Source organism: Myripristis murdjan, chromosome 3, assembly GCF_902150065.1.
Source record: "Myripristis murdjan chromosome 3, fMyrMur1.1, whole genome shotgun sequence".
Taxonomy (NCBI): domain Eukaryota; kingdom Metazoa; phylum Chordata; class Actinopteri; order Holocentriformes; family Holocentridae; genus Myripristis; species Myripristis murdjan.
Genome location: NC_043982.1, coordinates 23,765,863 through 23,791,413, shown reverse-complemented (window position 1 = coordinate 23,791,413; position 25,551 = coordinate 23,765,863). Strand labels below are relative to the sequence as shown.

General features: G+C 43.1%; 3 protein-coding genes across 3 annotated transcripts in view; all 3 read right to left on the bottom strand.

Moving 5' to 3' along the window:
* The window catches only part of myo5aa (myosin VAa), a 79,175-nt gene extending 77,795 nt beyond the window's left edge, over positions 1-1,380 (bottom strand). Inside the window, exon 1 of the mRNA XM_030079321.1 lies at positions 1,201-1,380. Within this exon, the coding sequence (XP_029935181.1) occupies positions 1,201-1,227 (27 nt within the window). The 5' untranslated portion in view covers positions 1,228-1,380. The remainder of the gene's footprint in view (positions 1-1,200) is intronic.
* A 2,786-nt stretch (positions 1,381-4,166) lies between these two features.
* Positions 4,167-9,892, bottom strand: arpp19a (cAMP-regulated phosphoprotein 19a). Its single transcript, XM_030046817.1, has 3 exons — positions 9,657-9,892; positions 8,370-8,492; positions 4,167-5,984 (listed from the first exon to the last, which is right to left on the bottom strand). Exons 1-3 carry the CDS (start codon positions 9,711-9,713, stop codon positions 5,814-5,816), a joined length of 351 nt encoding a protein of 116 aa, XP_029902677.1. The 5' UTR covers positions 9,714-9,892; the 3' UTR covers positions 4,167-5,813.
* Positions 9,893-11,009: 1,117 nt separating this feature from the next.
* Positions 11,010-25,551, bottom strand: part of atosa (atos homolog A) — a 39,122-nt gene continuing 24,580 nt past the window's right edge. The window contains exons 2-12 of the mRNA XM_030081982.1: positions 24,454-24,638; positions 23,041-23,237; positions 22,230-22,355; positions 19,692-21,603; positions 18,602-18,727; positions 17,609-17,697; positions 15,732-15,828; positions 15,259-15,417; positions 14,968-15,036; positions 13,950-14,149; positions 11,010-12,404 (exon numbers count right to left, since the gene is read on the bottom strand). Coding sequence (XP_029937842.1) covers positions 12,251-12,404; positions 13,950-14,149; positions 14,968-15,036; positions 15,259-15,417; positions 15,732-15,828; positions 17,609-17,697; positions 18,602-18,727; positions 19,692-21,603; positions 22,230-22,355; positions 23,041-23,237; positions 24,454-24,638 — 3,314 coding nt within the window. The 3' untranslated portion in view covers positions 11,010-12,250. The remainder of the gene's footprint in view (positions 12,405-13,949; positions 14,150-14,967; positions 15,037-15,258; positions 15,418-15,731; positions 15,829-17,608; positions 17,698-18,601; positions 18,728-19,691; positions 21,604-22,229; positions 22,356-23,040; positions 23,238-24,453; positions 24,639-25,551) is intronic.

Sequence of the window (25,551 nt, the reverse complement as noted above, 5' to 3'; positions counted from 1 at the left end):
CATTATCACCACACACACATGAACACAAAAACAGTCTCCCTCTCTCCATCCCAACCTGTATAAAAGCTGAATACACCAGCTGGCGAAGAAGGGGGGATGGGTGACTCATCTATCTCTCCCTCTCTCTCTCACACACACACCCACACACACGCGCGCGCGCGCGCACACACACACACACACACACACACACACACACACACACACACACACACACACACACACACACACACGCACAGCACTTTCCTTATCTCAGTTTCTCACATTTGCAATCACAGATCCAGAACGACAGCAATGTGTGTCTTCAGTGTTGCCGAAACAGTGTCTTATTAGCCACAGTGCAGAGTAAACTAAACAGAGAGGCCTCAGATCTCTCGGCACCCTGGATGCGAAGGATGCTAAGCTGTCCGGATGCGGCGCTGATCGCTGCGCCTCAGCGGTGCCCAGCCTGCTTTCGGGACTGGGCTCACATCCGAAAGCAGTCGCCGGGATAACCAGCCCTCATGCCTAAGACGTCCTGCCAGGCTAGTAAAAGGCCAGATGAATGTCAACTTTAACCTAGAGGCCAATGTTATGGTCTTAAGGCATAAAACCAGAGGCTCCATGATGGCTGGCACCGCCTTTGCATCATCCCAGCCCTTGGCCTCCAGTGGCGGATGATGCAGAACAACAAGGCCCGATGGAGGGCTGTATTTCTTGAATCGGGTAAACAAATAACCAGATAATGCATAAAAACAAACAATATTCGCATTACGGCGTGTGAATATTATGACCCCCGTGGCAATGAAAAACGAGGCAAAAAAAAAAAAAAAAAATCTCTGCCGCATCTGCCAAGGTTTGTCTTTGTCAGCTGCACCCAATTCAAGAGTGAACCGAGATCTATATTTAGCCATCGCCACCGATCACACCACCTGTCAGCCCAAAGTATTTTGTGTGGTTTCGCAACCGTTTTCATTCATTTACAGCCACTCGCAAGCCGTCCATTAGAAAGAAAGAAAAAAAAACGACTCCTTTACGCAGCGTAAGCCAAGCTGACGATTCGCTTGCTGGAACAGGATCCTGAAAATGTGGAGGCAGCGCTCAGATTGCAGTGCACTAAATCCGGCCACAAGGACGTTCATTTGCGACTCAAGAGGAGCGCGGCTGAAATGCAAACGTCAATGTAACGTTACATATGAATATGCGCTCTTTCCTTGCCCTTACCTTTGTGTACAGCTCGGACGCTGCCATGATGGTCACTCACTGTGTCCTTTCTGGGCTAAAACATCAGCACTTGGCCGCGCCGCATCAGACTCAGCCTGTGTCCGCATGTAGCGCACAGCTAACCCCTTTGTGGCTGCAGGGACTCAGGCTGGAGATGTAGCTCCCACCGCCACGGTAACCTGAAAGGCTGCTAGTTTTGGTGTCTCACTTTGCATTCTGGGTATGATGGATGAAATGATTCACCCTTAAGGGCGAGCGTTGCCATGTCAAACAGCGCCCCGCGGTGGTCAATTAAAGAAAACGTGTTGTGTTGTGTTGTGCTGTGTTGTGTTGTGTTGTGTTATAGGCACAGCTACTGTAGTTGTGCATATTTCATTGGTTTTATTTTTTTATTTTTACAGGATGGACGGACTCAGGAGACTTAATACACCTGTGACAGCTGCTTAGTGAACACACCTGTGCAGACTTCAGGTGTGAGCGCCTGTGCTCCCCAATATGGCGCACCTGCGACCTCCACTGAAAACACCGCAGCCCCCAAAATTGCTGTGGGTTTGAGTCAGCTGGAGGTCTCAGTATCCTCCTCTAGTTGAGGTAAGAACACAAGGCGGACAACAGCACAGAGATAGGTGTGAGTTTTGACTTGACCTTTAATTATTATTTGTAGTAGTACTAATAGTAGTATAAGGAGATTTAAGAAGTTCATAAGTTCATAGGTATAACAATACAACACTTCGTGGAGGCAATTGATTCAGTTATTTAGACCTCCCAGTCTCAATGAATATATGCACTAATGTCTCTTGTTTTGTTGATAAAAAGTGGCTGACTTAAAACTGTATATTTTTATTTTAGTTGGTTTTGTAAGCATACAGTATCGTTTCATTTTGTTTCCATTAAAGTCGAGGTTTTTTTATTTTATTTTATTTCAGTTGACTAAACTGTTTTTTCACACCTAGTTTTAGTTTTTAATTTAATTTTAATTAAATATAACAACCTTGGTTGTAGGTTATTTATTTTTAATAACTGAGTGCTCTTCAAATAACTCAAATTTGTTTTTTATTCCAGGTCCAAGACTTACATTTTATTTTATTTTATTTTATTTTATTTTATTTTATTTTATTTTATTTTATTTTATTTTATTTTATTTATTTTGGAATGAAATTCTTCAGCAACTTGAAACCCAACTGAACAATGTGGTTATAAGCAACACATCCAGGTAAAACACTGTAGGACTTTAATGTATACTAAGGACACGTCCCTGTGCATCATTATCACTTCCTTTGGCACACTTAACATTGGGCTCCATAAGAGCTTCGATAATGATGTAAATGTCATGTCATTGTTTCATGTGGGAACGGAACAAAAACATGTGTGATGTTCATTGCAGTTGCTGCTGGAATGCTCACCCAAAATGATTCTGTTGCCATGGTAGCACATGAGCTCTGAGTCACATGCACCAAATCAACACTGATATCCATGATGACATCACTGTGAGATCATAAACATTCCAGGGCAGCCGTGACAAGAGGAGCAAAGTGCAGCAAAAGCAAAGCACGCACATCCGAAAACCTTAAATCTTGCTGCTAGACCGCTAATAGTCCATGAAATGTGAAATGAATTTGCACACTGGAGTCGTCTCCCTTAGATTTTACTGTTGCCACCACCTGTGACCTTCTGACCTTCAGACATGTCTAAAGAAAAGCCATGGGAGCCAACTCTAATGTGCAAGCCATAGCAAGTGTACCATGCTAAATGTCCATTTAAGACTCTGGATAGAAATAGTAATGGCCATTCTGTTTTCAGTGTTGAAGTGATTAGGTCCTAATTGTAAATACAGAACTACTGCACTATTGGTGACAGTCAAATTATGCTGACCACCAATTCACAGCAATTGTCAGCTTAAAAAGGTAAAACAAGACAAATTGCACAGGCACACAGGTCAGGGTGTTGCATAGGACAGGTGCAATGGGACAGGAAGCAGTCCTGAGAGAGAGAGATAAATATTTTAGACTCTATCACATACTCAGTGACACTAATTAAAATTATGATGCAGCCTGAGGATGCTTTGCCCCACCTTTTCTGTGTTACTGACCTGTTCTTCTCTATGTGCGTGGCTTGTGCCTGTCTTGCTGCATGGAAGTGGCTCCCATCCTTTAGGTTGGCGGCCTGACTCTGTGTCCTGGCCCTGGTCTTGCTCCCCCTGCTGGCCTTGCCCCTCCTGCACCTTCCACAGACATTGGCTTTGCCTCATTTATCCATGCACCAAATTTTCCTGATGTTTTATTGAGTCTTGGCGCCTCCCTAATATTTTACTTCCCCTCCTTATCTTTTACATGTGTCCAATATAGTTGAGTATACAGTGAGATTGTCTTCCGCTCAGGTGGGACCCCACTTTCATCTTCCTCATCCCTCCTGCCCTCTTCATCCCCATGTCTTGTGGCAGCTTTGTAGCTGGTCATCATCCTGTGCTGCAGTGGCTGTGTTGCCTGCCCTGATCAAGGCCTCCTCTGCTTTTGCTCTCTTTGTCTGCTATTGTGCTTTTCTTTTCTAATACAACTACACTATCATTTGCTCTCTGGGCCAGCACATATGCATACCTGTCTGGCCTCCATCACAGGATTTCTTCCATTTTTCCCAGTTGAATCGGTGGGTTTGGGGGGATTTTTTCCTTGCCCGCTATGAGGATTAAGTCAGAAGGTGTTGTCTTGTTTTAGGGCTCTAAATAAACCTAAACTTGAACCTGAAGTACTGATATCATGCTTTTATTGTACTGAGAGAAAATATGCTTAATGAACATCAGCAAAGTTTAAACTCGGATGACTCTGAAACTATGTTGCAGGCCACACATTCAAACCGTTTTACTCCCATGTTGCATGTTATAAACTTTAGATTTCGTTAATCAAAACAAAGCAGTTAATTAAACCTCTAATCAGTAGTCACAGTCACCAAAACAGACAATAGCAAGCAAACATTTGTGCAAAACTATTTTATTTACAAAACAAAATGGCACAAAGTGACAGCAGGGCAGCCATGTACATGCACAGCTCATACAGATGTAGTGCTAGTTTAGATTTTTCAACCTGGACCCTTTTACAGGTAAATTCCATTCAGTCAGTTAGGACCTGGGAAGAGCAATACACAGGGCTAAAGACAATGTATCATAAAACTATATGAATGTTCAGGTATACAGAATGTTTTTATTTTAAGTCCTACATGATTCATAACAATGGCATTCCATTTGTTCCCAAAGCCAGGAGCTGCACCCTGGCCATGTTTTCCATAAATCTATACCTATGCAGGCTGAGGGGTATAAAGGCTGGTCCTCACTGACAGGAATTTAGTTTTCAGGTCCCATATAATCCACTGCCCCTCCTCTGGGCTGATCGCAATTCATTCATGACAACTGGGAACAAGAAACATTTGTCCTAAGGAGAGGGCTGCATCATTTTCGACACCCTAGTTCAGACTGTGGCAACAAAACTACACTCTCCTCTTCAGTCCATCTACCTTGACCACAGAAAATTTCTTAGTTTCAAGGTGTCTCAAACACGCTATCTCCCTGCAACCCAGTGATTACATGTTGCACTTGAGCTTTTCAGCATTATGAGTAAGGCTGGCTTCACACAGTGCAACTTTTGTGCACTTCAAAGTGATGACACAAACCCGATTCAAGATTTTCATTGGATGGTTCTCATACAGAACACATTACAGGCATTTGCAGTAGCATTAAAATCCCACCATGTAAAGTCAGCCCACATCTGTGTATGTTCAGTGCACCTAAAATGAGTCAAATTTGGAGCTCAGTCAAATTTGCCTTGGGGAACCCTGTAACACTCATGCAGTTCCATATGACACTCTGGCCTTTTCTGCTTGGTCCATCAGTAAGGCCTCCCTCTCTCCATGCTTCAAAACCAATGTGTTAACAAAACTGAGCTCAGCGTCTGGGTTTTTATATTCAGTCAGTCACTCAAGCACATTAACAGCATAATTTAGAATAAGGACATACAGTGAATTATACAATTCTAATGTAAAACTTTCTAAAAGGCTGACGTCTGCCTCCGCGCCAAAGAAGAATTATGTACACATCCAAACTAAGGGATCCTGATCACTATGCTGAAGCCTTCCAATCAGATGAGGCGCAGCATCTGCTGCTTGCCCCCTCTCTTCAGCCAATGCACACTCATTAGCCATTGTCAAACAATTACACAGAGGCGTCACAGTCCGCTTCATCACACTCACACATGGATGTCCTGTCTTTCAGTGTATCATACATAGGAGGAAAGGGAGAAAAAAATATGGGACAGCATGGAGAGGAAAGAGGGTAATGACAGTGGTCAGTGTGGAGGAGAGCAAGAGACAAAAACAAGAACAGGAGGCAGAAAAGAGAGTACCAGGGGGTGGGAACAAAAAATAACAAAACAAAAATAGATTGGGAGTGTATCACCCAGCCAGTTCGCTGGGTGCCAGTGATGGTTTCCTCTTGGGTGGGGTCCAGGCAAGTGAGAGGATAGAGGCAAGGACAGGTGGTAGAGGGGTGCGGGTAATGTTATAGGTCTAAGACTGGAGTGGAGAGGGTTAGGGCTGGGAAGTAATGCTAGGACAAGGCTGTGTGTGCATCAGCCGGCCAGTTTGCTGGCCACCAGAGAAGGTTTCCTCTGCGGCAGGTCCTGGGGCGTGGGGATGTGGTCCCCCGTAATCTCCGTCTTTTCCGGCGCAGCCGTTGGAAGCTGCTTGTTCTTGATCTTTGCTTTAGCCATGTTGTAGTCACCTGAATCAAAGTATTTTTGCTGCAGAGACAACAGATGCGGAGGGGAGGTTACTGCATGCAATCATTGTAGAGTTATTATCACTTGCTACAAAAATCCATTTGAGGGAAAAAGTATCATCAGTACATATTGAGTATTATCAATACAAATTGTGTTAACTAACAGCCAACCTGCACATGACGCTGCTAACAGATTTTATTACATGATTAAGTACAAAATAAATTACTTCAAGTCCTTTCCCTATTTTTTGGCATTGCTGCTTTATTTGAAAATGACAGAGAGAGACAGGAAAGGCAGAGGAGCGAGAGGGGGGGGGGGGGGGGGGGGGGGGGGTGACATGCTGCAAAGGCCTCGGGCTAGAATTGTACCCTGGCCACAGCAGTAAGGACTTAACCTTAATAGGTGGTGTGTGCTCTAACAGCTGAAACACCACAAAGCACCTGCCTTGATAGATGTAAACACAGTTATGCTTTTACAACATAGTTTTATCTCCTCATGCGTTTATTATTAACAGCTGCCATGCTTTAGGATGATTTTAAGATTTTATCAATTAAAGCTCTTCATGACCTGGTTCCTGACTATATTTTTGTGTCTCTTCCAGAGTGCAGGCTGAAAACTATAGGAGGCAGACCCTTTGCCATCAGGGCCCTGAGGCTCTGGAACGATCTGCCCGAGGAAATATGGCTGGCTGAGTCAGTGTCTTCTTCTAAGTCTCTTCTCAAAACTTCCTTAATTGGAATGCATATCCTGATTGTACCGGAGCTACCCGTATATTTTACAGATTTTCTTTGTTTTTAATTCCATGTTTTTTGTTTTTTTTTTTCATTTTACCCTTTATCTATTTTATCTTTGGTATTTTGTCCCTGTGTAGCACTTTATAACTTTGTTTTGATATATACTCTAATCAATAAGTGTAAAACTAAAAAAGGAGGAAAAAGTGTAATTATTTTACACATGTCCACCAATGTTTTGAGTGGGGCTGGGTGTCATTTAAAAATTTTCAGCACCAGTTTTAGTACTTTATACTGGATGCAGGTAGCAAGAAACAGCACTTTCCCCAATACAACACAGGATGTTATGAAATGCTGCTATTTAGTAACTTTTGTGTGTAACAGTGCCAGTAATAGTTTAGGCTAGAGCAGTCATTCTGCTGTGATCTGCTCAGTGTGAAATGTAGCAGAGAAGAAACAGCCACGCTGAGGTGAAGGGCTAAAAAAATGAAAAGATGGCTCCCGCAGCTGTTTGTCAGTTCTTCAAGTTCAAGTAAGATAATATCAGAAAGCTAGCTGATCTGGATCAAAGGATGAAAATGCAAGGATCAAATAAAGAGCACTTTCCCCTGATGTCAAGAGATATAAAAAAAATAATAATAATTTTAAAAAATTGTGCAACAGACACTGCTTATGTAAAGCAGTGAATATATTCAACTTCAGCTGGTCAACTTAGGCCTTCTTCTAGGGACAGTTAGGCTACTTATAGTATATTTTTTATGTGTTTGTTTCTTATGGAATAATAAGAACACTTGCCAAGAGAGCCTTCATATTTTGGCACATTCAGCCTGCTTACGTGTTTCAGTAACATGGTACAGAGAGCAAAAGTAGCAACTTTTTCCTGTCTGATGTCAGTAATCCTGTTTATTTGTTTTGGCTGAGTGAATGCACAAAATAATTATTTGCTTATTTTTGGGGTCCAAAAATATGAGTCCATTTAGTTTTCATTGTTAAAAAAAAACTAATACCATGTGGACACTTTTTGTTCAATAATATATTATTTAGAACTGACAAAAAGAGATCTTTGAGAAATGCCTGTGTGAAACTGAAATATTTTTGAATATATACAAAGCCAACTGAACAAAAAACTCCCTGCTGTAATTGTTAAAAGTAAACTCAAAAGACATCTGACAAACCGAAGCCTTAACAGGTATAAAACCTACAGTCAAATGTGGTGGTAGGGAGGCTACACCAGGACTATATGAAGTCCAAGAAAGCGCTGAATTACATAGTTTTACCTTTGGGTAAAACTATTTCAAAAGTGAAAAGGTGAAACATGGTGTAACATCACATGCCACTCTCTGGGATATGCTTAAAAAAAATAATAAAATATTGCTGAATTCTCAAACTCTGCAAACACTTGTAGAACTGATGCTAGAGTGCAAGCTAGGATTCAGGTGAATGGTAGATAAAGTAGATACTGATAAATTTTGTCTCTCAGTACATACTAATACAGACAAGCAAGTATTAATCTTGTTTGAGAATAATCTGACAAAGAGTCATTAGTATTTGTGCAAAATATCTAACAGTAAATTTGAATCTCAGTTGAAGACTTGGACTATTTATTTTCTCTCAGTGAATGCTGTAACAGGAAATTGGCATCTGCAGTGATATAAGGGTATTACGGCCAACTCACCCCCTTCTGTAGGCGTTTGCGGAGCAGATCAGAGCCTCCAGGTTTATGTCCTAGATTTGGATACCTGGCCTTCAGTTTGGCCTCCTCTGCCTTTTCAGGACTTATCACCTTGTCCTCAACCTCCTGGGAACAAGTACAGCCAAAAAGGAGAGGGAGGGACAGAGAGAGAGAGAGCAGAGAGAAGGAGAGAGAGAGAGCAGAGAGAGGGGAGAGAGAGAGAGGCAGGCAGTGACACTGCTGTACAGATGATCTGCTACGATCAGACGTGTACTACTGAATCAAATAAAACTTTTGTTGCGTAAGACCTATCATTAGATTACATAAAGCTATTCTACAGAACATTTAGTTGCTCAACTGTCATTTCTATTCAACGCAGTAACGCCAGAAAACATACCGAAAAGATACCGATGACAATAACCTCAAGTTGTGCAAACTAGCACCTGTCTGGAGGTGCAACGCCATAAACTATGTACAGCGATCAGCAAGCTCTGGGGAACATTAGCCAGCCGTCCACATCGAGGCTAATGTTATTTGACAGTTTTCACTTTAGCCTAGGAAAGGCTACATAGGCCTGTTATATGCTTGCATGCTATTTTGTGTGCCGTGTTCCTCTTTGTTTCCGTGTGTTTTAATTACTGTATAGCACAATTTTGTTTTAGGACTGTTAGTCGAATAGCAGCTGCTAGTTAGATCTAGATGAGCTCATTATTCTCTGTAAAACATTTCGACACATGCATGACAGGTTGTAGAAATAAACTGAGCACTGAGTCACCCGTTAGATGTGTTAACGTTGACGTTACCAATACTGCAATTAAATTACGGAAAACGTCACTTCACCGGGCACTAACTCGCCGTACTTGACAGCTCGACTGGCTAACATTAGCTAGCAGCACGGCGGTCAAGACTGCGGTAAGTAAAGCCGAAGAGCAAGCCGATCTGTAGGCGTTAGCTAGCGCCTGGGCTCCCGCTGATCTGCCAGGCTGCGAATGTCACAGCAAGCGGCTAACGTTAGCGACCTGCTAGCTAACGGTGCATCAAACCATCCTAATCATTTAATAAATCACCTGCGGACAAGGCCTGCCTACGAACGCACTGCAAAGGCGCCCACCCCGTTTTCATTACAAAGTTGGGCGAATGACATGAACTGGTTAACCCTGGCTGAATTCGTTAGCTTTGGCTGATATGTCAACAATGACGAGAGAGGCTCTTACAGGCTAACGTTAACTTAGCATAGCTAGCCAAATCGATCGTAACGTTACCACCCAAGCTAGCTGTATGCAAACTTACTTTCTCGTCCACGGTTGTCTCTTCGGCCGCCTTTGTATCCTCGATTTCGTCAGACATTTCTATCTTATCTCGGTGTCAGCAAAAATCAAGATTTGTGTCACTGGCAGAGTGAGAGATGCACAAATCCCTAGCTCCGACTTTCCGTCTCCATACGAATCCCACCGACCGCTGTGACTCCCGCACAAAATATGGTAGCCGAGGCTGGCTACGTCACAGGCGGAGACACTGTGCGTGCCCGCTTCTCGCGCTGTGGAGTCCTCCGCCGCTGCTCTCGTGTTCCCTTGATCAGTTGCATAATGCACCGATCAGCTGTTAGATCCATGTGCGTGCAACACCGATTCACGTTTCAGTTTAAGGACTACCATTAGGATTTTGTGCTGGACGAATGTTGCGCATTTAATATAAGTGATGAGTCGTTTGTTTACATCTGGTTTTGTTATTTTTCTTCCTTAGACGTAATTTTCTGTGATGCTTGTCTGGTGATTTGGCTGGCATTACGGGCGACAATCACCTAGTTGCTCTGCTCTTACTGTGCAAAATATATGGGGGCTAACCAGAGCATGATGCTGTCACTTTGACACCACAAGAAAAGATGATGCAGACATGAGAGGTGTTGGCACTTTGAGGCATGCGAGGACCCTCCAGTGGCCATGTGGGAGGACAGCAGCTGCCTGGTCCAACGGGATCAGATCTGCTCCGTCTGATGTGATAATGTATTATTATAGATCAGTGGTTGTTGCTGTCTTTTGCGTAGTGGGCTCTCTCACTAAGGCAAGAAAGATACCCGAGAAGGAATAGCTGAAAAGATTTAACTAAATGAATAAAGCCCAATGTCAAAATATAAATCTATATTCAGAAAGTCAAGGAAGCAGTTTTGTATCAATCCTCAATCAGTCAGATTCAAGTTGTTAATTTTAACTACACAGACTTTTCATAATTTAAGAATGGCCATCTCTCCGTTTTGGTGAAATAAGAGTGTCACTGACAGTAGATCTGCATTTAGACTGGAACAGGAAATTATCAGTTGTCATATTCCACACATCATCCTGCTTGTCTATTAATATATGAAGAGTGTGATATGAATTTTCTTTCCTTTGTTTCCACATTTGTGCTTCCCTCCCACAGGACACCGAACTTCAACACTGGGAAGATCCTTTTAAGTCCATACAAGTACACAGGGGTAGTTAATATTCTTTGCTAGACATTTAAAATATGTCTGAGATGGTGTGTGTTTTCCCAAGTTGTTGACATTTCATAATTTGCCCTACTTTCTTCCTTTGGTGTGTGACTGAAGATGGTATGAAAGAGTGGTAGAAAAAAAACAAAACATGGAGGACACTCAGAACACAAAGACACAGTTTAAGATTGCTTTAGAAGATATATTTTTTTTCAGATTTGAATATTAATGTCAAAAATACATACTATGATATACAGTTTGCACTACATCATCTTAGCATGACAGACGTCACTTGAGTAGTAACTGAAATATTAATTTAAATATTAAATAAACTGATGGAAGGTAAACTGAAAGTAAATGTGTAAACACTAAACTAAAGGTTATTCTTTCTATTGCAACACTTCCAATAAAGTGGTTCTGTAACAGTACAAAAAAGTATTAGAATATTACTATCTTTTGTTTCATTTCCAGTTTTTGTTTTTTTTTTATCATGGAAAAAAAACACAGTGCGCTTCTATTGTCCTGCTGTGATGCTCTCGATTTAATGTGGCTTGATTGCTTGTTCGGCTTCTCCAGTGGTCCATGGATGTCTGTGGGTTTACGTTATTTATTTATTTATTTTTCTTTGTAGCACATCTCAGGGACGGAGTTGCACCACAGTCTGCCACCCATGCCCGCTTTCATATGGACTCTCCCTGTTCCAAGCTTGGCAATCTGAGTGACGGGGTCAAAGCTGAATTAACTTTCCGTCCAATCAATCTAGGGAGTGAATTTTCCTCAAAGATTAAAAATCAGAAAATCGTTTGCCCAAAAAGGTTCTTGTGTTTCATCTCCAAAGAAATTATTGAGATTCAGGCCTTTCACTCATTATGATGGAACACAGTTCCAATTAACATTTTGGAATTGAGTGGCTTGACCCCAGCTCTTGCTAAGTGGACTGAAGAGTCTAACTGCCTCTGACGACAATCCCTGTCCTGTCCTCTCCTGCCAGACGCTAGAGAAGATACACACAACAGTAGTAAGGCCCGAGAAGGAACAAGTGGTAAGGCTGGTGAGGAGAACAGGATCTAAAACAGAACCCCATTCACTGTGACCTCAGCAACCCCAACCTTGGATGCAAAATCTTTAGTCCAAGGTCGTGCGCTAAATGGAGAATAAGGTTTCGTTTCTGATATGTCTCCTATGCTCTTAGCCCCCTGTATCTGTTCTGGGTGACAGGAAGAGATGGAAGTTTATAACACTGAGGGCACTGGCCCAAAGAGTCTTGGTGACTGCCATCCTTGTATCCCTTCTCTTATTTAAACACTATACAAATTCTTGCAACAGGCTAATGGGCTGAGAAAAGTTCCATCCCTGGTTAGGAGGGTGTTGTTTATTCTTCAGTAGTGGCCTGCCAGGTGAGGGTGGAAGCCAGGCCTCAGCAGCGGGGGGAGAAAGGGGGGTCAGCGGGAGACTCGGTGAAGGACTGGAGCTCATAGGCAGCACCACTGTCCACCTCCATGGACTTCCTGGAAAACAGCAGACGGATGTCCCTGTGGAGGTAGATCTTCCCAGACTTAGAGCTCTGAAACCTGGTGGGGGTCAGGGGGAGACGGAAAGAGAGGTAGGAAAAATAAGAGCAGGGTCTTTTCTGATATATATGTCTTCTACTAATGTGGCAAAATACATTTCTACATACTGGACTGTTTCTGAGGACAATGAAATAATGCCGAGAGCAATATCAATCTTCATTTGTAAAGCAAAGAGTTTCTAAATTGCTTTACAAAATAGCATAAAAACAGACAACTATAATATTTAGCTGAAGGGAAAATTAAGAATATATCAAAAAAGAAATGTTTTTGCAAAAAGAAAAACATAAGAACACAGAGCATTAAAAGTGGCCAAAAGCAAGTTTCAAAAAGTGCATTTTAATAGATGATTTTGAAAATGAAAGGCACAGGGAGAATTTTTGCTACAGCACAACAGTACTTTCTCTAGTACAGATGCCAATTATACAACACCATTTCCAACTAACAGCAGTTGAACACCATGACTGCTCCAAACACTGTCTGTCAAACACTGCATGCATACAGTACAGGCCAAAAGTTCAGACACACCTTCTCATTCAATGCGTTTTCTTTATTTTCATGACTATTCACCTCTGGGAACTCCTTCAAGACTGTTGGAAAACCATTTCAGGTGACTACCTCTTGAAGCTCATCGAGAGAATGCCAAGAGTGTGCAAAGCAGTAATCAGAGCAAAGGGTGGCTATTTTGAAGAAACTAGAATATAAAACATGTTTTCAGTTATTTCACCTTTTTTTTGTTAAGTACATAACTCCACATGTGTTCATTCATAGTTTTGATTCCTTCAGTTAGAATCTACAATGTAAATAGTCATGAAAATAAAGAAAATGCATTGAATGAGAAGGTGTGTCCAAACTTTTGGCCTGTACTGTACATACAACAGGACAGGTATGGTGGGTAGGTACTAAACCCACAAAGCACAATGAGAACATAGAATACAAAAAGAGAGATGTTAAACAGATTACCATAAGATAGCCATGTTTTGGTCCAGGGGTTAAAATACGACTTCCACCAACAGCTTTGGCAGAAATGCTAAATTACAGCCTATTAAAATTACACCAGACCTTGAGTTTTTACAAGTGCGATGATCATGAACCAAGAACCAGTCACATACAAGCAGAAATGCTGTTTTCAAATCACTATTCAGCCACTATTTTTTTCACAGTTCCACTTTATCTTTGAATGGAGTATGAAAGCTTGAAGTATGAGGATTTTCCAAACCAAGAAACCCACAAGCCCCTCATCAAAGAGTAAAGCCCTACAAAATGAGCTACAGCACCAGTGTGGCTACCTCAGAAACTTGCCTGTGGACTTTTACAAGCTGCTGGTTGCATCACAGCAGATTTTCATGATACCTCCATGTTGTCCTGTTTAGGTTTTACTCAGTGAAGGTATCTGGAACTGCTCCTAGTAATCTGCCGGCTGCTGCAGCTCACATGCATAACCTCTGCTACACAGCCGTCCCACTTCAGCTGTGAACTCAAGGTAAGCCTCTGTAGCCTTGGAAAATCCCTAGAGTATATATCAGATGGGTGTTTAAGCCAACTCACCTCAGATGAACGAGGTAGCGCAGGGTACGTCCCTGGCCCAGGGGGAGGGGCTTCCTGCTGGTGTGTGTATGGGTGTCGCGGCGGACGGGAACAGAAAAGGTCCTCTGGCGTAGGAAGGTCTGGTGTCCAGCTGGCATGGCTCGTAGGTCGTAAACCACCACAAACATCTTCACCACCGTCTTGTTGGGGTTGAATAAGGTCTGACAACCAAAGGGCACAGGTTTTACACTCACGGCGGGATTTCATCTCAAACCATGGGGCTCAGGTTTCATTAGTATGTCTTTAATCACCAATGAACAGGAATTTGTCTTGACAACACTGGCACAAATTGAACTTTACAGCATGCCGGCACATATGGTAAAAGTACAACAGAATCTTGCATTCAGTGCGAGGATCCATGCTAATGGACATCAAACTGCAACAGTAATAGGACTGGGCAGACAAAATCAAATGTCACAATATCTTTGACTGAACACCTCAATGTCGATGTTGTGACAATAATGTAGGTGCTTTTGTAAGATATTAACAAAAGAGATTTTTTATAAAGAGTTATTAGTAATGTGGATATAATGGCCAAGTAGGTAGAGACAAATAATAGAACAGGCACGACAGTCTAAGTTCATTAAACTGTATTCCGTTACTGTAATGAAACCTTTAAAGCCAGGAACAGACAACACATTCATCTTTCTATTTTTTTGTCCTAATCACACCAGAGGCTGACTCACATACTTGTTTTTTTTTTGTTGTTTTTGTTTTTATGGGTAGCCTGGCCACTACTGTAAAAACATTACCCCACTTTGCCAAGTCTTATCAAATTCACACCTCCCTGTCCTCATGTCTGTGTACAACATGGTGAGTTTGCCTCTTTCTCCAATAGGGGTCTCTCTTTCCATGTATTACCAGGTGTGATCCTCTCTTTGTTCTCAGCCATTTCAATTCCACAAAGCAAGTATTCTGCTCCTTGAACCTTTATACCCCTGTAAAAAGAAAACTCAACATCAAAAATAAGTTTCCTCACCACTTGAATGGTTCCTGATGGAGGTACACGGTAGCCCCTTTTCCCCAGGGACTCTAGGTTGATCACACCCTGTGAGAAAACACACAATGACAACCACCATGTCACAAACAGAACACAGCTCTAGGAGGATGCTCTCTCTCTCTCTCTCACTCACACACACACACACACACACACACACACACACACACACACACACAGCACTAGTGGTTTGAGTTGACGCCTCCTCTACTGCCAGGAATGAACCAAAGTAATTGAATTTTTGATTAAGTGAAAAAAAAAAAAAATGCTCACCATATATGGCGAGGGAGCGTTGTCATCGGAGACACTGTAGAATGACACGTCCACAGGTAAGGTCATGTGACTCGGGCAGAAGGACCCGCTGGCACCAACCTCTGCTGTGAAGCCCTCCACCGTCCCTAAAGGCTCCAGGCGGTAGTTCAATACACACTCCTGTCAGGAACACCATACATTTTGCTGGTTTTACGGTCAAAATCCAACAAACCTTTCATTTTCACTTAAGCCTTTCCCATCCAAGACAGGAAAATCACCTTTTTTTTAATCTGTCACTGACCAAAGTGTCTAATGTTTTTTAGTACTGTCATACCCGATCCCTGTAAACTTGGGCGTCTTTTTAGTAAAGTGCAGCATGTTTGTTTGCCATTTTATTTATAAATAAAAAAAAATCATTAGGGGATGCAAAATGGCACGAGGTAAACCATTCTCTGAGCTGCATGCATGTGTATAAGTGTGCGTGTCTGTTCTACCTCAAAGTTTCCCAGCAGACTGAGACTGGCAGGTGGAGCGCTGGCACTGAACAGCTGCTGTGGCTCATCTGTGTCCTCTTCTCTCTTCGAACACAACCTGAAGAGTTAAAACACACGAACGAACACACACACACACACACACACACACACACACACACAAACATGCTTAATAGGCTTGATTGTACTCAATGTAAATCAAAGCGTCATTAGGTTCTTGAGAAGCAAACATTTCTCTTAGACTAGAATAAAATTGGGTCCAAGGTGAAATGAAATGAAGTGTCTTATGAACTCAATATGCTCTGTAATCTCACAAAGTAGTCACATTAATTTTGAAGTGACATCATATTTCACAGGAAAAACAGAATTAGAAGAGGCAGTTTTCAGTTGTTTGTCTTTAACAGAATGCTACCTGGTTTCTTGTTAGCGGACTAACTTACGAGCCGCAGCCTTAACTGACTGCTATTTGGCTGTGGACTGAACGTTAAACTCAGCAGCGTCAATGAGAGGAACAGTGAAGTGCCACCACACCTGCTTTACGTGAGATGTGCTATAGAGCCCTCCTTATAGAAAACCGGTTCAGTTGTGTCTGCCATTTTGAGCTTAATGTGTATAATTCTAGATGCAGCTGCAGTACAGCAGATCTTCAGCAGGTGGCAGTTTGCCTGACCCCTCAAGACAAAGGCAATCCCTCTGCCAGGCTCTGTTTGTGTACCAGGCACTGAGTAGTTTGATTTTAGCAAGCTCATTTAATACTGACAAAAAAGAAATCTATACAATCTATAGGTCAAGAGCATGCTCAGGAGGGAATTTGTTGGGTTTCTTTTTTTCTTCTTCTGTAATTTGTAGAGCGTGGTCTACCTGCTCTACCTGTAAAGCGTCATGAAATAACATCTGTTGTGATTTGACGCTATATAAATAAAGATTGACTGATTGATTGATTGATTGATTGACTGACAATAATAACAGTAGCAGTAATGTTCAAAGAGTTAAAGCGCAATTTGCTGTTCAAAGAAACTGCCATCTCTAGAAAAAGGCTTTATGGCTGGTTTGCTAATCACTGAGGGTTTTGTTTTGTTTTGTTTTCTGAAGTTCATCAGGAATTACTTAATATCTCTAACTTTTTAACACAGAAAAAAGCAGTTAAAACTCATGACTCAGAGTTAGTTTTGCTGGTAGGTAGATACACAGCGACAGCTGGAAAGTCGCAAAGTGAGAAAAAGAAACAGGTTTTAAAATTACAGTATAAAGTATTGGAGTAGTGGAATTAACAAAAGGATGTGGGAGTTTGGTGAAAAATAACAGGTTCTTTGTCCTTAAACAATTAAAGGTAACTTATGCCATGTATTACACACATCAAAGACTAATTTAACAGTGTGTAATTTACAGTGTCTTACAATTTAAGACACTTTAAGACACTCCGATAATAGAAAACAGCACAGACAGATCTCATGATGACCTTTATGTTGTGTTCTATGATACCATTTTGGGGAACACTAATCAAATATACTTCCATACTTCCAAGTGGACCATGCTGACATAGCCACTTTGTGATGCCCCTGCGTGGCACAAACTGTGGATTGGGACTTTCACTCCTTGACTGAAATAGCTGAAGTTGTTGGTATGGCCATGCTAATGGGAAAACCCCACATCAGACATCACACACTTCTGTGTTGCCACAGACACACAACACAGCGTTATGTTGAGTATAACTAGGATATCAAATATCATACACCGTCAAACAACATTTGTCTGAAGTATAAACTTGCCCTCAATTATCCTGAACTCCAGTAAAACTAATCTAATCTGGACAGGTCTCTACATGTTGAGTTAGTGTTCCTTAGCTACAGAAACAAGACCCTAAATGAGACATTGTGTACCTTTTCCCAGAGGCCCATGGGACACCCTTACAGCCAGTCAAAGAGGTGTCCAGGTCAAAGTAGCCTGTCTGGTTTTTCCGCTGAGGAACCTGCCACCACACACACACACACACACACACACACACACACACACACACACACACACACACACACACACACACACACACACACACACACACACACACACACACAGGACATGATCACATTATTCACACAGACGACAACTTTTTGAAGAGCCTTTGGGTCATGGAATTCATTATACACATGAATCTCATGTGTGATGAAGAAACATTTGTTTCAAAATATCATAGTATCCCTTTCTCTGTTTGTGTACTATATGCCACAATAGGTATGTGTGAGTACTGCACATGCGCCAGTAAGTCTGTTAATAAGCCTGCGTGACTGTGTTGAGCGTATTGGTGTGTGTGTTTGTGTGCCTCAGACTGATCGGGATACGATGCAGGTCCAAGTCTTGTGATCTGAAAATCTCAGTTCAACAGGAACTTAGTCAGAGCTCTGCTGTGGCTGATGAAGCACATATGAGTCACATGGCTCACACTCCTGCATGTGTGTGTGTGTATATATTAACCTAACTAACTATGCACAGACTGAAGAGCAGCAGAACCTGCTGATGGATATTTCAAAGTCTCTCCGGAACAAACACTCAGAGGCTTACAATGCTGAGAGTGCTGTGAGTCACGGTTCAAATGACTGGAAAACAGGGCTAGTGTGTGTGGTTTTATGACAACCGCACATGCATGGACACTGACAATGATTACAAATCATGGCTGAGCCAGCTTTAGTGTCAGTGTGTGTGTGTGTGTGTGTGTGTGTCTCTGTGTGAATTTGTGTATCCCTGAGCCTTTATGTGCAAGTGTCTTTATAATCAACCCACCACTTAGAAACTGGCAATTACCAAGTCTGGGCTAAGCCAGTTTCATTGTGTACATGTTTGTGTGTATCTGTAAGCGTGTGCGTGTGTGTGTGTCGTACAGGACTGGAGAGCAGAGGCAGGCCGGTACAGGGGTGGAAGGCCTTGGTCGCTGTGGCATCTAATGAGTGTCGATTCTGTTTCTTCCAGCTGTTGCAGGGCCGCAGGGGGGAGGGGCTGTGAGCTCGCTGCAGCACAGAGCCGGGATAGGAATTAAGACAGCTGGCTCGTAAACCAGTTCCACCAGCATTCATCAAACCATATTGTCATATGTGTGCCATCCTGATCACCACATCTCAGCTGCTTCTCACAAGAAACTCATGAAAACTAAACTGTGTATTCAAATGAAGACGTTCCTCCAAACATGTGATCAGATTACATAAAAAGGGGCACAAACAACCCAACTGGACAAAACCACTGTCAATAACTGAACTATGAGACATAAAAGTATGATGAGAAAGTGCAGTTTACATTTCCTCGAAATGTTACGTTCATAATACATGTTGCCCTTGTAGGAATATCATGGTAGTTGATACCAGTGAAATTCCATGATTCTTAGCACTTGAGTCAATAGCATGGAGAAAAAGAAAAACCCCAATCAGTACAGACTCCTTTATGTAAAAACCTTTCTTCAAGCATTAAAGGCATATGATACAAAAGTCAGGGTTGATTGATGTGAGGACACATTAGATTCAACTGATAAAAGAATATGGGTGTAATTCATCAATAAATTAAACGATTTTCACTTCAATCAATCCTAGCAATTTTGCATTGCAAACCTTAGCAAGTAAACAAAAGCTTTACTTGTTTCAAGTATTTAGACATATAGGCTACATTAGAATAAACCATTATACAATAAATACAGTGGTGTGGTAATGTAATTTCAGGCTGATTTACAAGCCTGTAAGCATGATTGCAACTTTAAGTGTTTCAGTATTTAAACATGCATAATAAAGCTATATTAAAATAACAACACCCAATTAAAATGTGAGGTAGCAAGTTGTGTTAATACTACTGTTGCTAAAAACACTAGTACTGGTGTCAAAATTTTGGTATTTACTTGATATCTAAGTATCAATTCTCGTGACATCCCTTAGCCAATGTATCATGATCTTAAAAATCGCTGGGGCAGTTGAATGAGGAGCTCCTTACCAGGACAGTATTGGGGGGTGTCATGTCCAGACTAGTGGAGCTAGAGCTGCCAGATCCCAGGGGTGCCTGGTTCTCATCCTGGGGGGTAGTAGGCTGGATTGGTGCACATGTCTGCATCTGCATCTGAATCTGCGACTGAGGCTTCCTGTGGTTCTGGCTTAAATTACAGTTCAGGGCAGGGCTGACATTGCTGTGATTCCAACTGTAGACCTGGGTAGACCTTGGGCCATTCTCCAGACAGGGGGAAGAGGGGCAGGAAAAGAAGGGGGCTTCGGGGCTGCTGGACGTCCAGACTCGGGGCTCTTCTTGCAGGGGGGTCTGTAAACACTGACCAGCCTGGGCGTGGGACTGGCTTCTGAACTGAGGGTCTTCAAGTGTAAAGTGAGCACCGTTCTGGGCCCGGGTATAATGGCGTTCGGTCCCCGGTTCAGCTCGGGGCTTGTCTGTGCAAACAGGCATGTGTGTGGAGGTGGCAGCGGTGTGTGTGCCTCTGTGAGGTTCGTGGCTGGGTGTGTGGCCATTGGTATAGCCGTTATGGGCAGTGTGTGAGGCTTGTGGGTTGTGTGTGGTGTGCGAATATGTGCGGACCGTGTGTGTGACCGTCGTTGTGTGTGTGCGGTGCAGGGGGCTGCCACTCCTGCTATGCATGGGAGACAGAGAAGGGACAGAAAGTCTCTCCTGGATGAGTCTGGTGATGTCTTGCACTGCCTGGGCAATGAGAGATGTGTCTCTCTCTCGCTCCCTCTCCCGGTCTCTGTCTTTTTCCCTCTCTCTGTCTCTCTCCTTCTCACCATTCCTCTCCTCCTCTCTGCCTCTTGTCTCAGTCAGCTTCAGCTTCCTGCAGGCCGCCGGTTTAGGGGAGGAGCTCTCCCGTTTGCTAAAAGAAGGATCGGTCACTGGCGTGTCGAAGGGGGAGGGCCACACTCGTCCCACATGCTCATAGGGCGGTACCTCGGGCTCTTTGGTCTTACTGACAGTCACGTCATCATGGCTGCTGCCCCACATGGCTTTGGGAGGGGTATCAGGAGCAAAGAGGCCAGGGGGAAGGGGTGGTGCAGTTGGGTCGCAGAAGTTGAGCCTCTGTGCAATGCGGGCAATCACTTCCTGTCTCTCCTGCAACAGAGAGCCAATCAGGGGGTTCGTCTCTGAGGCAACAGGCCTTGGGGACGGACAGCGCGGTGGCTCAGCCAGGGAGAAGTTCTTGAAGGCCTTCAGTGGCTCGGGGGCAGGCCCCTTAGAGCTCTCACTGCTGTTCGTGCCGGGCCCATAGTCCTCGACTTGCATGGGGTCGGAGGAGCCATTGAGAGACGAATATAGCCACCTCCCTGCCTTACTGGTGGGGAGTGGGGAGGGGGAATGTGAGCGGGAGGGCGTGGGGGAGTGGGAGGGCCTGTGGAACAGTGGGGAGCCCTGGCGGTGTGGGATGTTGACCTGGGGAAGCTCGCCATTCTGATATGCATGGCTGTGGCTGTCACCAGGCTCTTGGCTCCTCTTGCCATAGAGAGGAGGCACCCCAGTGTGAGGCAGACTGTTAATTGGTATGTTGTTAATGGGAAGGTTCGGTATGGGTAATGCATTAATGGGAAGGCTGGACATGGGGTTAGGGCTCTTGCTGTAGAGAGGCAGGTTGGAGTTGTGGAGGGTGTTTTCTCTGCTAGCGTCCGGGTTCTTCTTGAGGATGGGCAGGCCGCCATGGCTGTTAAGGTTCGGGCTGAGGTTGGGGGTCTTGCTGTAAAGCGGAGGCAGGCCCGTATGGATGCTGCAGGCCAGAGTGGGGTAGGTGGGTTGGCGAGGGAGCGACTGCACCCGAACCCGCAGCGCTACACTCTGGGATACGTTGGGGACGGGGAAGAGATGCTCTGATGGTGGCTGGGAGAACTGCCACATCAACTCCTCATCAGCAGCACTGATCCTGTTAGAAACAATGAGGAAAAACAAAAAGAGAAAGGGAAAGACAGAGAAAGAAAAAGAGAGAGTGAAGTCAGATGACAGAGATGGGTTCAATGAGCAGAACATTGTGAAGCCCAAAATCTGAAAAGCGCTCTGTGTTAGGAATCTGGGAAATTTTGAAGCTTCCAAAGATTCTGTTTTTTTCCCCTGTAATTAAATTTGTACCTCCTGGAACCAAATTTCCTATTTCTTCTACAGGAGAGTCCATTTGCATAATTCTAGATATGTATTTGAGAAACAAAATTAACTTAGGTGGAGTGTAATGGACTGATAGGTGCAGTATTGAGAAAGCTGATTTCAGCCAACCACCACAAAACAAAAAGCTACGTAACCTTCTTGGCAATTACAATCTCAGAAGTAAAGGAACCTGTTTTTGGTGCAAACAGGCCTGTTAGGGAAACACATTAATCTTGATATTTGAATGTACTACAGGCTCATTTAAGCACATATTTGCATGCTCTTTGCATAGTACTTCTACCTTTTCTTTTAAACCTTTAGAATCTGATCCAAAAGCCTCATTGGAAAGCCTCTAACCCCCAAGCCCACCAATTGTTTAGATCTTCCCAGGTTTGGCGTGTTGTGTCTGACCTGTACAGGATGTTTCTGGGGACGATGCCATGGGAGGCACTGAGCCAGGCACTGAGCTGGGAGAAGAAGACATAGGAGCGGACAGCCAACAGCAGGGTCTTCTCCTCGATGAACCGATCCCCGCTCCTACGAAACACAGTGTTACAAAAGCTAGAAATGTGCCAGTTTCACTGGTTACTGGGAAAACAGTTTAGGGATGTAAGCCTTCTTCAGAGTCCTTGTAATCTGCCTATGTATGTATTTATGTGTGTGTGTGTGTGTGTGTGTGTGTGTGTGTGTGTGTGTGTGTGTGTGTGTGTGTATGCAATGCGAGTAATCAGTATATCATAAGTGGGCCAATTTGCCAGGCTAATTAAACAACAGTTCTAGGATATGTTCTTCAAAGGCCAAGTGTATCTGTAGAAGTGTGCCATTGTGTATAAAAATTAGCCTGTAGGAACACACTAATATGTGGTGCATACCTTCTAATGCTAAAGTAACCAGGCTATGTGTAAGCATTACTTGTGGAAACAGTAGAAACAAGGGTTAGGGACTTAATGAGTTGAGAGGATGTGGCAGCACCCTTGTGAATACATAATACACCTTTGTGAATATATAATACACTCTTGTGAATACATAATACTGAATGCACTCCTTTGGTTAAGTTCAGATTTTATACAAAATCTGGGAGACCACAGAGTCTTGTTTGCATGAATATGGGTGTACAACACATTTTACCACTTTCTTCTAGCACTGTTCAATGTCCAAGTCAAAATAATGAGATTACGTGTGTGTGCACGCGTGTGTGTGTGTGTGTGCGTGTGTGTCTTACTGTCTGGGAACAGGCTGCAGGGTCCATCTCTCCAGCAGCAGAGCATCTTGTTTGATGACCGGATCGCTGATAGGGTCACTGGGGGGGCACTCATCACCATAGCAACAGTCTGGTAGGAGCATGACCTCGATCATGATGGGGATGCTGTTCCTCCAAAGCAGCATCACCTCCGAACGGGTCCGCCTGGCCTGCCGACACTGTACACACACACACACACACACACACACACACACATAAATGCAGTGTGAGTGTTCATTAACACAAGTTAGTAACAGAACCTTGAAATATGGGGGCAAAGAAGACGGGACCTGAATGAAGCCAACAGAGCCTTGATTCCGGCTGAATGTTTGGGCTCAAATAAATAAAAATATTTCCACCTGACATGGGATAATAATATTTTATGTCTTTCAACCTTTGTTTGGGCAATGTGGCTTTGACCCTCGCATATCTGAGTTGCATGTAATGTTGGTGGCCTTGGAGGTCAATCTTATTCTGCTCTTGCACTCATTGGGCCTCATTCACAAACAGTGCAAACACACATATCTGTGCTTAAACTCTGCATTTGAACATTTTATTGGGAACATTTTGGGAGTCATCAGTATGATCTGACTAGACTTTGTCCTTACTCTACAAACAAATCCAGAACTGTCTCAGACCACTCAAATGAACAAACTTCAACCTCAGGGGACACAATCTTGCATGTACACTTTTTCTACACACCTATTAATGAATGAGGCACATTGATTGTGACTCTGGATAAATGCCTGAATTATAAATTAGATTTAAGAATACCAAATGGCAGTCCATTGCATAAGAAATACAGGCCGTTATCTAGGCTGGCAGCGAGTTAGAGGCGGCATGCCATGATAAAGCAATTTTTAAGTATTATTAGATTCAAAGTAGTTCCCTTCTTGTGCACAGAGCATCACTCAGTCAAGACACAAGCAAGAAGAATCATATGTGATTCAACAAGATGCTCCTGCTGCATAACGAAGAGGTCAAAGCCTTCAGGTGCACAGGTTAACTCTAACCCAGTGTGTCTTTGTTGAAGAGACTGTGTATTTTGAGCGTTGGCAGGTTGCTGCAGCAGTGGCTATAAGATACAGTGTCTTTGATTCTGTTTGGGGTTTTAAATTTCACTGTCTCATCTCACTGTCTAATCTTATTGAATGGCTCAAAAATTGGACAGTGGCCCATAATTCACTACCACGCCTCCATGTTGAACTGTGCCAGCTAAGACAAGACTGAATATCATGGCTCATGACTTTACAAGTCTAAATGCCACCAATGTGGCAGGAACAAGCCCCAGTGGAAGGAAGAGGGCAGTAGGGACCAAACCTGGCATCAGGCTGTGCTTAAGCTTAAGACATTTGAGGTCGTGTATGCAAACATGCATGCATATGGGTGTGTTACCTGCGGCAGTTTGTCACTGCACTCGTGCTTGTGGAGAGGTGGCATGGCCGACTGGGCTGGGGGACAGTGCAGCCCCTCGGTCCTGCCCTTCACTGAACATTCTGGTGTTCTTCCCTCTGTGATGAGCAGGGTCAGGAAGACCAGAAACTCCTCGGCATCATACTCAAAAAACTCCTCCGACGCATCTGGTCAAGGCAGAAACGGAGAGAAAAACAGGGTCAGGATAAAATAAAATCACTGATTTCTAAATACAAGTACAAACTAACTACAGAAAATGGGACACAGCATTCCAGTGGGGTACAAACTTGTACCACCGTTTGTTTTAAACCATCAGTGAACCAAATCATTGATGAACATTTGCTGTGTGGCAATGACAAACTCACAATTCAATGAGCATCCAAAGTTTTCCAAAGATACCAAATATGTCCTACTGAATTACAGGGAAATGTGTGTAAAATGATGCGTAACATATCTAGATACCTTCTATCTAATGTAAAGGATTGAATATTTCACTCAGTATGTAAGTGTGATGTAGCTTCAGCAAAGTGTTGCAACCAGCAGGTACAGAATATGTATAACATTGTCATATAATGCATAAAAAGTGTTTTTATGCATTATATGCATTTTTTTTTTTTTTGTTTAAAGCTACTTTAGGCTAAAATTAGGGGGAAATTGGAGTTCAAAGGGTTTATATAAAAGAAGCAGGGTGACCTGCTATGGCTTCCATCTTTTGTTTGGTACCTGAGAGTGAACAGCCTACTGCTGAATAAAGGCCAAAGTTCAGACACAGCCACAGAAACCACATCACAGTGGACCAAGATGGCTCCAGTCAGCTGAGCCATCACAAATAAGTCATCCATTCAATGAAGTGCAGGATTTTCATTGCAAAGCTTAACCTGCCTGGCCAAATGATTGGCTGTAGATTTACTATATTAACCAGTCAAACTATTTATAAGCCTCTCCTGTCACAAGTGCTGGCTGGAATGAAACTGCAATGTGAATGACTGCTGAATAACACATGAATGGACAACGTCCTCCTTTTATGACATACAGTAGCTTTTGAATTTTGGCTGAAAACGTTTTTGCTGAGAGAAGGGG

Bases quoted from the DNA above. Each gene is read 5' to 3' on its own strand.
- arpp19a (XM_030046817.1), bottom strand. From the start codon at position 9,713: ATGTCTGACGAAATCGAGGATACAAAGGCGGCCGAAGAGACAACCGTG. The intron at 8,493-9,656 runs GTAAGTTTGCAT...ACTTGTTCCCAG, and splicing joins AGACAACCGTGGACGAGAAA to GAGGTTGAGGACAAGGTGAT. The intron at 5,985-8,369 runs GTGAGTTGGCCG...TTGTCTCTGCAG, and splicing joins GCAAACGCCTACAGAAGGGG to CAAAAATACTTTGATTCAGG.